At 36.7% G+C, this 14,954-nt stretch overlaps 2 protein-coding genes across 9 annotated transcripts in view; one reads left to right on the forward strand and one right to left on the reverse strand.

Annotated features, from left to right (window-relative positions):
- The window catches only part of DMTF1 (cyclin D binding myb like transcription factor 1), a 51,048-nt gene that overhangs the window by 35,456 nt on the left and 638 nt on the right, over positions 1-14,954 (reverse strand). For 4 of the 8 annotated variants that reach the window (XM_069587754.1, XM_069587748.1, XM_069587751.1 and 1 more), the window contains exons 2-5: positions 13,487-13,626; positions 5,119-5,241; positions 3,647-3,763; positions 1,952-2,074 (exon numbers count right to left, since the gene is read on the reverse strand). In XM_069587754.1, the coding sequence (XP_069443855.1) occupies positions 1,952-2,074; positions 3,647-3,755 (232 nt within the window). In that variant the 5' untranslated portion in view covers positions 3,756-3,763; positions 5,119-5,241; positions 13,487-13,626. The remainder of the gene's footprint in view (positions 1-1,951; positions 2,075-3,646; positions 3,764-5,118; positions 5,242-13,486; positions 13,627-14,954) is intronic. The other 4 variants (XM_069587749.1, XM_069587752.1, XM_069587753.1 and 1 more) reach the window with 2 other exon arrangements.
- The window catches only part of LOC138439802 (uncharacterized), a 96,070-nt gene continuing 95,920 nt past the window's right edge, over positions 14,805-14,954 (forward strand). The window contains exon 1 of the mRNA XM_069588887.1: positions 14,805-14,948. Within this exon, the coding sequence (XP_069444988.1) occupies positions 14,805-14,948 (144 nt within the window). The remainder of the gene's footprint in view (positions 14,949-14,954) is intronic.

Below are 14,954 nucleotides of genomic sequence, written 5' to 3' on the forward strand. Positions count from 1 at the left end.
GATGGGACTTCATTGCTGCTCAGGGCTTTTCTCTAGTTGTGGTGTGCGGGCTTCTTATTGCAGTGGTTTCTCCTGTTGGGAAGCACGGACTCTAGGGTACACAGGCTTTAGCAGCTGGTGGCATGTGGGTTCAGTAGTTGTGGCGCACAGGCTTAGTTGCTCCATGATATGTGGGATCTGGATCTTCCTGGACCAAGGATCAAGCCCGTGTCTCCTGCATTGGCAGGCAGATTACCACTGAGCCACCAGAGAAACTCCACCAAGAGTTTTAACGATGCACAGGTAATGGAGTAAATGTGTGCAAATGACTGCAAAAAGTAGCAGCAAGTGATCTATACTGATTAACACTAGAGTTAAGAGAACTTTTAAGGCTCAGACAGATAAATATTAATCAGTTTTATAAAGCATCTAAAGAAAACCTCAATATTAAAGTTAAAACTTTAAAATTAATATTCATCTTCATGAAGTCCAGCATAAATGACTTGCCCATTTAACTGGTTCTAAATGGTGATATAGATACAGGACTTCATGATTTTGGGGACTTTTTTAAATGTAAAAACTTTCCAAAGTTGATTTTATCAACATAGTTCTTATAAGTCCAGGGAACTTAAAGCCACTCCTTATAAATTCAGTCTTACTATAAATTAGGCTCCAGACTGTCCTCTTTACACTGTGATGCTATGACCCAACATCAAAAAGTTCATGGCCTTTCAACACATCCATATTCTCTTACCCAGGTAAGTGAATGAGTGTGTGAAGGATTTAGTCTTACTCCATAAAATAGAACAAAATATCAAGTGTAGATCAAACCTACAATCACATTCAAGGCACTCTAACCAAATCAATTAACAGGTCAAAATTTACATCAAGATAATCATACAAAAATTCTGACTTAATTAAATATTTTTATATCTTGGGGATGTAATGTTCAGCATGGTGACTACAGTTAATATTATACTTTTCTGCTCCGTTTAATAAGCAATTAACTCCAAATACAAAGTACATATCTGCTTATGAAGACATGATTTTCGACAATGAAAACCCAGTCTTAGTTCTCTTCCACTGGAAGTTCTTGGATATGGCAATACCCTGCTCTGTACAGAGTACGTCACCAACAGCCCTAGGCCTGAACCCCATTGTCAGGGACTGAGGTATCTACTCCAGCCTTGGAGGGCCACCACGGTTCAACAGATTCCATATTCTTTGCTAAACAAATGAGAAATATAATCTAACATTACAGTTGGTGTGCTGTAGTCTTTCACCAACAGCATTTCATCCAAAATACTACACCTGCTTAGAATCCAGTGTATTCTAAATGATCTTGGAATATAAACATTTTAAGAACTTTCTTAGTGAGAATAAACTTATCAGGCTTCTACTTTCCATTTAGCCATATAACACGTAAAAAGAACATAAACTATAAGAACTAGAATGCCTGGGTAAGACCTTAGACAAGTTACTAACCTCTCGGTACCTTAGTTTTCTCATTTATAACGTAACGATAAAAATACCTACTCTAGAGAATGCCTTCTCAATGAGGGTTAATATGCTTCTTAGGAGAGGAGATGAAAAAACCTTACTCTCTTTATTAAGAAAGCAAGGATATACATACATACACATAGTACATTAAAAACAAAACAATGATACTGAAATTATAATTTTATGTGAGAAAGCATGATTATGAAAAAAATGTCTAAAAAGACTCTCAGATGGGGGGGTCAATTAAAATAAAAGGTTGAGAGATTAAACTTGGCAATATAGTAAAAGTATGTAGAGCCATGCCTGGCACATAAATAAGCACTCATTGAGAGCTGATTAAAGGAGGTTTCTTGACTAAACGAGGAGAAAAATAATGGGTCCAACTGATGGGTTAAACTGAAATGCCAGTTTAATCTCTTACAATGTGAATTTTGATTCAGAAGGGAAGCTCTATGTTAATACAGTGACTTACGTGGAAGTGCAACAACGGATATGCAAGGAGTGGAATCATCAATACTTTGATCATCTTCAGAAGACAGGCAAAGCCTTTTATGTGGAGGTTCAGTACTATCTTCTGAGTCTATTTCATCAGCTTCTAATGAAATAAAACAAGAACAAAAAAATCTCAGAAATCTTCAAATCAAAAGGAGGAAACAAAATCTTCCACAAGTAATGAATGTAAAATAATCTTATTAATTTGCTAAGTCAGAAAAAGATAGCTGTGCAATGAGACTCACTGCCCTTAACATGCCTACCTCAGTTCCACTTCTTATGACAAGGAACCAGGAACCAAGGCGGCGCTTTTTAAAACATCACACTTTTGTGCTGTGATTACCTGGCTTTCCAGATTATTTCACATGTAAAGATAAAGACTGGTTATTTAATTACTCACAAATATTTACTGAATACCTACCATCAGCTAAGTTTGAGAAGCAGAACAATGACAGACACCCTGACTGTCAAGGAGCTCACAGTACAGTGGAGATGACTACAATTTCAAAATAGTTTAATAAGAACAATGAAGGTGGAATGAAGAGGCTGTTATATGAGCACTGAAGCATTTAATTTAAACTGGAGGTGAAGGGCGGTTTCTAGAAAAGGTGTCTTGAACTTCAAAAAGAAACAGAAGCCAGGGGAAAATGATTATCACTGGCAGTAGGATTAATACGTGGAGTGATACTGAGGTATGAAAAGCTTACAGTAAGTTAGGAAAATAGTAACAGTTGTGAACGGCTGGAACACAGATATATGAAATGTGGCAGGAAATGAAGCTGGAAAGAAAGCTGAGATGATGGGAGCCTATGTGCCAAATTAAAGAACCTGAATTAAAAACCCTGGGAAGCTCATTTTTTAAAAAAAAAGCTTTCATGTACTGTTGAATCATGACCACAATCACCAGCAATCTGAAGGATAAATTAGAGGTGAGAGATCGGCTAAAAGACTACTCAGGTGAGAAATGAGAACCTGAACAAAGGAAAGGGGACCTGAGACATAGTTTGAGACATGTGAAATTTAAGGTGCCTATGAGAAACAGAATTCAGAATAAAGAGAGGCTTAAATCATTGTAGAAGCTATGCAGAAATTAAAACCAGAAATTTGAATGAAATAACCCAGGGATTAAGTACTAAGTGAAAAAAGAACACAGAACCTACGCGGAACAAGGATAAACTTAAAAAGCAAAATAAATATAATTATGGAACAGGTAGAGAAATAACAAAACCACAAGCCTCAAGTCAACTGAATCTTAGTTCATTACAGATGATATTAAGTCCTATTCAGTCATGTAAAATTCTCTAACACAGGTTCTAGACAAAAAAAATTCTATGTTCATTGGCAGGATTATTTCTACATTTTCTAATGTACTATGTATACTGCTGGTATCAAATGGTGTCAAAGAGAAAAGTGTATTACAGTTAATCCATCATTAGAGATTCAACAAATTCTACTTATAAAATAGCTACAAGATTCATAAAGATTGAAATTTATGGTAAATTAAAAAGATACACAAAGTATATTTTAAAAATATAAACATGAATTAAGATTTTCTAAGAAACAACCTCCTTTTCTACTGTTCTAGCCTAAACTGTCTGAGTAATAAGGTTTAAAGGTGACATGAAATCCAGAAATCCAAAAAAATTTAAAAGTATATGTCAGCAGGTTTCCCTACCATTATGAGGACAATGAAGAATGAGGTTCCCGTCTGTGTCCCGAGTCAAAGTCACAGAGTCCACAGTTTCTACTGTTACTGTGTCAGAATCCTCTTCAACTGTGCTCATACTCAAATCTGTAAAAGAACAGGTTTCAGATTAAGGTTTAAAAAATCATTTCCAAATACGAACTAAAATAGCCCTCTCCAAATATGTCTGCCTATAGCATTCTTTGCGTGAAATTGCAATGATGGTTCAAGTTTCAAAATTTGTTTTTCAGAAGTTTATACCAATTACTTAGAATTAGTTTTAATAATCTGCAACAATCTAAAATGCAATGATTAATTAGAAACATAAAACATTTACTTTTTTTTAAAAAGAGCTGTTTATTTATAACATCCAACGAAAGACAGTCTATTCCAAGTTGTCTGACATATGACCAAAAACTCTCACCACTTTTTTTAATTGGCAGCTCTGTGATATACTCAGACAGGTGTTTAGTAACTTCTGATTCTTTAGCAGAAGATCCATCACAACTTTTCTCTTAATCTAAGAATTAGATTAAGAGAAACATTTTTTATAAGTATTTAAGTTTATTATCTGAAAAATATGAACACTAAATAATTGTTTCTTTTCTAATAATATTGAACACGTACATATATTTATCATTGACCAAACTGTTTTCCGAATAGACTTGGAGCTAGGCCTTCTTTTGAAATAGAGAACTGGGTCTTTACCTATTATTTTACAGTTATTTTTTTTGTTTAGACAAACTGAATGATCAGTGCTTTAATTGCAGTATGTCATGGCTGACAGGTGGATTTGCACCGAATTGTAATCAGTGGCCTAACTGAAGTCTTTGGGCTTACCTTGTAATGTTCAATGAAGTTCTTGTCTCAACACTCAATTTTGGTCTGGTCCACATAATCTAGTCTAGTAGTCTAGTTAGTCGCTCAGTCGTGTCCGACTCTTTGCGACCCCATGGACTGTAGCCTGCCAGGCTCCTCTGTCCATGGAATTCTCCAGGCAAGAAAACTGGAGTGGGTTGCCATTCCCTTCTCCAGAGGATCTTCCCGACTCAGGGATCGATCCCTGGTCTCCCGCATTGCAGGCAGATTCTTTACCAGCTGAGTCATCTGGGAAGCCTCCAACTAAATAATACAGAGGACATAAGCCTTGATGTGTTTCAAATTAATCATTCAATATTTATTTGGTTCCTATATGTAAGATATTTGTCTATACATAAAATTGCCATTTAAACAAATGCATTTTTCCTTGGCAGAAAAACTTAAGAACTATTAACATTTACATGGTGAAGATCTAGTGATTTATTCAAGTTTTACTATACAAATTACTGTTTTAGAAGGACATCATTCATTTTACAATGTCAAAGATGTCATTTCCAAATTAAAGATAAATGGAGACCATGACTTAGTTATGACGAAAATTTGCAAATCATAAGGTGAGATACCCAGAACAAAGGAATGCTTACCTAGAAAACAGATGGATCAGCTATAGCCCTTCCCACAGAATCCAGATGCCTTCCCTTAGCCACCAGCATCACTTTCATGTTATCCAAATTGTTTCTCCCCCATGTTCCTACCTCTGCAACACTCTGAAAAAGTAATAGCATGACACAATAACACTTACTGAGAACAAACAGCTGTCTGCTAGCAGTATGCTGATGACAATTCTGCTTCTAGCCTCTGTGATGTCTCAAGTACAAGAGGAAGGACCAACCCAGAATTCTTTAAGTAGAGCTTTTGGAAATCAGCCTCTAAAACTATTCCCCAGTGAAGAATAGAAATGATAGGATCCTATGCCTACTAAGTCAGTTTACACATGGTTCCTCAACCTAAGTTGTCCCACATCAGGCAGTCAAGCTTTCTTGGAAAAAACAAGTTGAACTATACCAGTGGTTCTATGACCTGTAGACCTGGGTACATGTAACTCGATCCAGGGTGTATATTAACCACCAGGACCACAAGTATTACCAATAACTGTTATTGTTTTCTTTGTAATAATTAGCACCTCTCTTTATATGTAGTACTATATTTCATCTTAAAGTATTAAAAACCATACACTATCTGTTAACTCTGCCTAGGGATTTGTGGGAAAAAGAAATCCTAAACAATCAGGCCAGAAAATGTAAATTATAAACAAACTTTTCAATGCAATGTGAAATTTACAAAATTTGAATTGACTGATTTTTAAAGGATTTTTTAATAGGATTCTCATCTTCACCCCAAAGGATCAAACAAAAATTAAAAAGCACAGTAAGATTTTAGGTCTAAGGGGATGCAAAACCAGTAATTAAATTTCTCATTTTTGCAGTATTCTAATTAGAATACTCCTCTCCAGGATTGGTATCTTTGAGAACTGCTATACATAAATGAGTCTGTAGTGCAACAGGTACAGATCCTGCTAGAGAAACATTCAGTTAATAGATTTCGTGTTATTCTCATTTTTGAATCCATTAAAAACTTCTTAAAATCTGATTTGTACCTACTCCAGAAGACAGAAAAATGAAATGTTAAAAAAAGAATAAGTTAAAACCATCCATAAACTTTCCAAAATTATAGTTCACTCTCAACATGTTCATGAGACTATACCATAGAAGCACTTTTATATCCTGCATTGAAAACTGTGAAGGAAGCCAAGCTCGGTATTTAACTGAGGTTTTTCTGTACTCTTTAAAAAGTTATTAGATCAAAGAATATGACAAAATAAACTCTTAAATCATACTGCAGTCTATTTTACAGAAAGGATGTGCAAATTTATATTCCAACCATTTAGATGTAAACTGTACTCCTGGTAACCTTGCCAGTATTTTTATTAAAAAAAGAAACAACAAAGTAAAAATAAACAAAAAAGCACAACTGTTCATTTGATAAGTGCAAATTTGTTACTCGCTTAGCATTTTAATGAATGTGATCTCAGGACCCAGGTTAATCTAAAACTCTGAGAAAAAGAAAAAGTGACAATGGTACATGGAAAAGGGAGTCTGAAATAGCTAGATAGGAGTTTTATCATTCTTGATAATCTGTATTATCAAAATTGAGGTGATCCCAAAGAGTGTACTAGCTTTAAAGCAGGAATCTAAGTTCATTTTTAAAAGTTTGGTAATTCATGTTGGAAATGAGTAAACAGGTCTACACTGCTCTACAAATTAATTAGCTTATCTGTTCAATCAACAAATATATATCACATTCCCAATGTGTAAGACACTCTCTAGGACAGTTGTTACTTTTTTAAAACCCCAAAATATAAGCTCTTGACTCATTTTCCTGGGGTTTTCCCCTTCCTGTAGTTAGAGCTACATGGTCTGTATTTATTAGTATTTAAGAAACTCCTCTAATTTTCTCTTTTAGGTAACACATTTACATGGTTCAAAATTCAAGGGTAATAGTGAAGGCTACTTTCCACTCTAGTTCCCCAGTCACCTAGATCCCTTTCATGGAGGTAAAGAATGCTGTTGATTTCTCATGCCTCCTTCCAGTTACTTTATGTAAGAAAATACATATCCCTCTCTGGGGCTTCCCTGGTGGTTCAGACAGTAAAGAATCTGCCTGCAATGCAGGAGACCTGGGTTTGATTCCTGGGTTGGGAAGATATACTAGAGGAGAAAATGCCAACCCACTCTAGTATTCTTGCCTGGAGAATTCCACAGACAAGAGGAGCCTGGAGGGCTACAGTCCATGGGGTTACAAAGAGTTGAACACAACTGAGTTACTCACACACACATCCCTCCCTGTTACATATACTTTACAAAAATACTATCATACTACAAATATTGAACCTTATCTCAATGGCTACTTTACACTGCCTCAACAAGATGAAGAGATACCATTTCAAGTGCATGACTGCAAGCCAGCCGACAGATTAATAGCCAAGTCTTCAAGGTGGGACCTGACTCGGCCAGGTGGGAGTGGAGTGAAAAAGCAAGCCACTATGCAGAGGTTTTTGTGCAGAGTGAGGGTGGCTGAATTTAAGAATGGAGGAAAAGGCAGGGGCACATTTTACAAGGCCTTACAAATTCTTGGACTGTTTTAAACTGAGAAACATAATTTACATTTTAAAAAGATCATTCAGATTGCAACATGGAGGACAGATAAGGGAGTAAGTCATGAGACAAGCAGTTGTCCAAGAAATGAGTCATTTAGGATAGGTGGCAGAAATAAAAGGAAGAAGTCTGGACAGAGGATTTATTTTGGAGGCAGTGTTGACAGGATTTGCTGAAAGGAGATTAAGAAATGAGGAGCTATTTCAAGATGATTCCTAGGCTTCTGGCTTGAATAGCTGAGTTTTAGGGCACTAAAATATATTTTATTAAGTATTTTATTAATGTTAATACTAACAAATTAAGTTATAAGGCACTCAAACGAAGACGTCAAGTTACCAGCTGGAAGCTGTAATTCAACAGGCAAGAATTAGATAATGATAAATGAGTTAGTGGCATGCAAACTGTAAAGATAAGATCAACTAGAGAAGTTAGAGAAGATAGTCCAGTATTACTGTAAAGTCAAGCAATACACAAACAAGAAAAGGAGACTGAGAAGGACCAGTCAGGATATAGGAGGAAAACAGGGATTCAAGGAGCACTAAGTAGCTGACTGTTAAAATACTGCTGAGAGGATAAGATGGAGAAGTGACTACTTGACTCAGCAATGCTTAGAACACTGGTCATCCATCTACAGGGATACAGAGAACTTTTAAGTAAAGAAGGTAATGCAAAACAGGTCTACAAGGTTTAGCTTTCGAGTTAAGTAGAGTGAGTAGATACTATGATGGTAGAGGCAAGATAGCTGTTATTTATAGGAAGAATACATCTGTCTCTTAGTAGGACTATTAGACTAAATGAAAAATACTGCTGAATAAATCAACTTATGAAAGTAAGGTACAAAGCTGAGTAATTTAGTGCTTTGTATTATAATTTATTATGCATGAAACTATGCCTAAATTGAAAAACCATTCTCCACTTGGTTGACCAGGGGATTGTATCAGCAATATATCTAATATCAAATTTTCTGGGCAAATAAACACACACCATCATCCCATTTAGATCTTTCCTTCTTTCTCCAAAATGGGTTATACTATATGTACTGTTTTACCAACTGTGAGAACTTGAAAGCGAGGAAGTTTTAACATCCATTTTTAATTGGTAACATGGCATTTTGGCATGCTTCCATCATTTGGGGGGGCATCTGAAACAATACTTCAGTAAAATCAAGAATACCTGAAATGTGGTACAAAACATTTATAATACTTACATTTAAATGAGAGATGTTTACATTTTTAGCTCCCAATGAACATGACCCTACTCAATGTAAAACAAAAAAAACCCACTACTCTTGGTCTGTTAACATACAATTTAAGGAAATGAGTCCTTCATTCTACTCCATTCCTGTATGGATGTCAAGTTTATTCATTGGATTATCTTAAACTAGTATTTCCATCAATTAGACCTACATAATTGTCCTGATTTACTAGGCAGTTAAGTATCGTATCACTCTTGTGGGGACACACTGCTCCCTTCTCCTGGTGCGCACAGCCTCCAACAATCTGTTTCCCCAGTCCTGCGCAAGTTCTGCAATCTAATCCCACTGGCCTCTGAAGTCAAATTCCCTGGGGGTTCTCAGATCCCCAGGTTGGGAAATCTGTTGTGGGTCCTAGAATTTAACAGTTCGAGAATTCCTTTGGTTTAATTGTTCTGCAGTTGGTGGGTTGTCTGCTCAGTGGCTCTATGGTGCAACTGATGGCGACCTCCTCTAAGAGAACTATGCAACAGGCTGTGACTTGCCTGTGAGTGTCCAGGAGTCTGGGGTGAAACAGGGAGGGAACACAGCCCTGCTCATCAACAGAAAATTGGATTAAAGATTTACTGAGGGAAAAAAAAAGATTTTCGGAGCATGGAAAAGACCCTCATGCTGGCAAAGATTGAAGGCAGGAGGAGATGGGAATGGCAGAGGATGAGATAGGTTGGATGGCATCACCAACTCAATGGATATGAGTTTGAGCAAGCTCAGGCAGTTAGTGATGGACAGGGAAGCCTGGCGTGCTGCAGTCCATGGGATTGCAAAGAGTCGAACACAACTGAGCAACTTAACTGAACCAAGTATCAAATCTTCTAAACTAGATCAAATCAAGAAGTGGCATTTCTTCCTAGTTTTGTAAAAAAAAAAAAAAAAAGTCATTGATTCCCAAGCACAGTACTCAAGTTTAAGGTGGGAAGGGTATCAAATATGAGTAGAGATCACGAGAAGCAGAGCTAACACTTGCTGACCCTTGAATCTTGAAGTTGTGATTCCATATTACAAGATGGGATGAGACTACATGGCATGAAAAATATTCCAATAGTTTTATAGCAGGACATCAGGCAAGCTACAGAACATAAAAGCACCAGAATTTTATTGGATGAGGCAGACTGAGAAACACTAGCTGAGACAAAGTTTCTGGCATAATCCAACTATGAGGCAGTAAGGACACATTTCGTTTTCAAATGTCTTTTTTCCTGTCCCAACATAAGAATATCACTCATTTTACTCTTCTCTGTGTGATGACCTTCCAAATTTTTGTGATGTTTGTTCTAAATAATACCTATTATATCTTTCGTAACTTTTTTGCACTTACTTTCCAATATTACTAGTTAACTCTCATAGCGCTTTATTTGGGTGCATAGTCCCCAAACTTATCTAAGCATTAACCTATTACTGGACATTTTTGTTTTCAAGGTCTTGCCCTTATAGACTGTTTTGGCCACTATGAAACCTAGTGATAGATAACTAACACCTTAGGAAATGCTTATATGGGGATTATCTTGGTAACATATAATAATTCGAAAAATGTTTAAAATTTTTTATTTCGAAAGAATGAAAAATCTGCTAAATAGAAAGTCTTGGTGGAAGAAAATAGGTAACAAATTCCTACATCCTGAACATGGGTACATAGAAGGATGTCAGAAAACAGACAACACCACAGAATAACATCTTAAATAATGATTTTATTAAAAATAGGAATGGGAAACACTTCATGGTTGAGGTTGAGTGCTTTGAACTATGGTCCCAGGCCCCTGGGGATTTGTTTTTTATACTTTGTGGAAAGTGTGAGAAGCAGAGCTGTAAATGAACATAAGGCATACTGAATTATGGTAGCTTACTAACGTTTATTATGGCTTTGTTTTAAGGTGATATGACTATATACCATAAACTGTCAATAAAGACATTACTGGGATTATTATAATAGGCTTTAATTGTTTGATGTTGATTTCAATTACCAACCACTAGAAACAGTGACATTATTAAAGTAAAGGAAAATTACTTGGTAGTAATCATTCATTTCATGGTACACCACTTTATACCTTGTTTGGCAATATAATCATACCATTTATTAAAAAGCAAAAACATCTTTCACCCAGTGTATAAGAGCTAATGTGTATTTGGCTACACTTAAAGATTTCGTCCATTCAAAACTGAGCCCTTTATGTAAAGCATCATGAGAGGCTCTTTAAAGGAGTACATTAAATTATCACTTTAGAGTGTATCTAAATATTAATATCTAACCCTCCAGGTTTCTCTGTCCATGGGGATTCTCCAGGCAAGAATACTAAATACTGTGGCTCAGCTGGTAAAGAATCCACCTGCAATGCAGACCTGGGTTCATCCCTGGGTTGGGAAGATCTGGAGAAGGGAAAGGTACCCACTCCAGTATTCTGGCTTGGAGAATTCCATGGGGTTGAAAAGAGTTGGGACACAACTGAGCAACTTTCAGGCTTCCCTGGTCACTCAGAGGGTCAAGAGTCTGCTTGCAATGAGGGAGACCTGGGTTTATCCCTGGGTTAGGAAGATCCCCTGGAGGAGGGCACGGCAACCCACTCCAGCATTTTTGCCTGAAGAATTCTCATGAACAGACGAGCCTGGAGTGTTACTCCATGGGGTTGCAGAGTCAGTTTTGGGCTTCCCTTGTGGCTCAGCTGGTGAAGAATCCACATGCAATGTGGGAGGACCTAGGTTTGATCCCTCAGTTGGGAAGATCCCCTGGAGAAGGAAATGGCAATCTACTCCAGCACTCTTGCCTGGAAAATCCCATGGACGGAGGAGCCTGACAGGCTACAGTCCATGGGGTCGCAAAGAGTCGGACACGACTGAGCGACTTCACTTCACTTTGGGAAGATCCCCTGGAGAAGGTAAAGGCTACCCACTGCAGTATTCTAGCCTGGAGAATTCCATGGACTTTCGCTTTCCCTTAGATTAAATTTATCAGTACACTGAAGCTGATTTTTAAACCACACTTCTTCAACAGATACAAAACTATGTGGATAATAAATAAGTCTAATAAGCATTTCATTTGCTGCATTAACACCTAATGGTCAAAAAAGATTTTTTTGACAACCAGGTGCTTCAAAGAATGGCCTAACAACAGGGTGCACCCAACTAAAACAGCTTAAAAACATGGGATAAGGTTAACATCCCTCCCATATACCCACCAAACGAACAAAAACAAGTTAAATTGCTCATAAAGGGCTCTCCAGTGTGCTTTCTCATGACAACTTTCTGCTATTCAGTCATGGAATGGGATCTTTCCATAAACTTGAAAAAGAAGACACGATAACCAGGCTCCTTTTTTTATTTAAGTTTACCATTTACCTTTCTGAAATCAAAACAAAAACAAAACGTATTTGTGACTTCTATTACAAGCATCCTCTTCACAAAAGGAAAAAAAAATGGAGAAAATGATAGGAAAGTAAACAAATACCACATACATTTCATAACTCTGTATGTTATTAATCATACTTAAGACTCTTGGCAATAGGTTTTTCATTTTCTCAGGTCATTGCATATCATTTGAGGACAGAAAAGGTTTTGGAACTCAAAGCATTTAGAAGCATACCAATTCCTAAGGAATCCTTTTATATGGGGGGGGGATGTGATAAAAATGATGATGGAAAGAGAAATTTATTAAAAAAGAAAATCCCACTTTGAGAAAGCAGGCTAATGCTGCTGCTGCTAAGTCACTTCAGTCATGTCCGACTCTGTGCGACCCCATAGATGGCAGCCCACCAGGCTCCCCCATCCACGGGATTTTCCAGGCAGGAGTACTGGAGTGGGTTGCCGTTGCCTTCTCCAAACAGATGCTACATATGATATTAAAAAACTGGAACTCTTCCTAATTACTGTTTTAAAGTTTTGATGTTTCTAGAAGATGACACGCTTCCCAACGCCCTCAAAATTTTAACATCTATGTATGTACCAGGCTGTAAGTTCCCAGACACTGGGTTCACATTAACTGATTCACTGTCACAAATTTTAACTTAAGCCAATGTTCTTGATGGAGGATGAAGCAAACAACTTTAAACAGTATTATTTTCAGGAAACACGTTTATTACAATATTAATAAAAATTAGGCTCTACAATTGTTAGATAAAGTGAGCAGGAAGGTAGACATGAGGGAAAGGTTATGTCTACTTTTGATGTCTTTACTTCAGCATTAACTACTAAGGTCTAGCTAACCTTACAATTATACTTGTCTCTCCTGCTGCGGTCGAGGTGAAATGAAATAACTTTTCTTCATCTTAAAAAAGCCTGTAAAAAGAAGAAAACTTAGGGGTGGGGGAGACTATAAAGAGGACAACTACCTTTTTTGGGGAGGGGATAGAATTCTCTACCAGTAACCATTTTTCAGCCATACTCTACTTTCAAAGCTCAAATTCTAAACCCAATACTCTTTTGTGATTGCTTTCCCTCAAATAATTCTAAAACCTGAACACTCAGAGAAAAATGTTTATATAGCATATATTTATTTATATAATTGCTTAAATTATGGACTTAAAAGTTCTATGTAAGTATGCAATGCCCAGTACTTACTGATTAACTGTTGATGAAGACAGGGCAATAGCATTTTGGCTCCACCATCTAGCTCAACTGCAATCAATTAAAGAGATTCACGGAGAATATGCTGGTTCTAGATCAGTCCCAAAAAGCATATTTTGGGGTGAGCCTATCAACTAAAATAGTAAAAAAAAAAAAAAAAAAATTAGCTTGTTTGGTGGCACATAAAAGTACTTAGTATATGGGGGTTAAAATAAGCTTATCACAAAACAAGAAATACATTTTTTCTTCGCAACATGTGATTTCAGAAAGGATCAAGCTATTTTTTGTCCCTTGTGAATGAAGGGGAAAAACTTGATTTTCACACCAAATTTTAGTTTGACAACTTTTGTAAAGATAAGGAACGTAAACAATATTTTCCTGGACCTTAACTAAGCCTCTAAATCTTAACCTAATAAATGAATCTTACCACTAGAGCATCATGGTAAAAAAGCTAAGTTTTTGGTGTAATACCACCACAGTTTTTAAACGTTTAAGTGATGGTAAACTATTCACATCACTAAATAAATATTTTTTAAATGCAGTGATACTCAGTTATTTGAAACACAAATTTAAGACCACAGCTCAAAGGAAAAAAATCTGAAGTAGTGGGAAAACACGAAAATCTTTCACTAAAACATTTTTCTGTATGTAAAACTTTTAACACAATGCAAGAATGTTTTACTTCAACTGGAGTTTAAAAGCTATAAATGGTTGTCTTTCGTGAATTCGAAGCAAAGGTAAAATCAGTGAAGATAAAACATTTCCAAATGTTATTATTGTAAGTTTAAAATACTGAATATTAGAAAGTAATCCTACAGAATTCGCATTTTGTCAAATGTCCCAACGAATAGCCTCACCTACTGTCACAACGATGAATAAAGTTACAAGAAAATAGCCATTGGATTTGAATTTCTAAATTCAATCAGGGAAACGGAGTTCTTTTACATTTCATAGACTTATCACCTCTCCTTATTTACACCAAATTATTTTTATTCTAAAAACATATGCTGTATCATTCAACTGCATAGAACAGCGTTTCGTCACTTCTACCCTCAAATCTACGCCGCAGATTCACTAAAGACTCTCAAAATCCATTTCAAAGGACAAAGATTACAAATTTTAAAAACTTCCTCTAATTTCGGCAAAACGCAATTCCTATTTTGCAGGCGCATATTCCTGTTCTCCGTCGGTTTAGGGTTGTCTCCCCGCACTCCAGGTCCCATCTTTCCCTTTTCTAAAAGACTCAAGCTGACAACCCGAGTTGATCGGGCAGCAACCCCGATTCCCTCCGCCTTGGGCCATCTCCCAAAAGATGGGAGATGTGAAGACACAAAAAGGTACGAGAGAAAAAAGAGGTGCGGTGGGGTGGGGCGAGACCCGCCCCAATTCTCTCAATCTCATCCAAGCCCACCTCTCCTTCACTGGACCAAAAAAACCCCGAAAAGATAACAAAAACGTAAGA

The sequence above is a fragment of the Ovis canadensis genome, chromosome 4 (genome assembly GCF_042477335.2).
Source record: "Ovis canadensis isolate MfBH-ARS-UI-01 breed Bighorn chromosome 4, ARS-UI_OviCan_v2, whole genome shotgun sequence".
Lineage (NCBI taxonomy): Eukaryota > Metazoa > Chordata > Mammalia > Artiodactyla > Bovidae > Ovis > Ovis canadensis.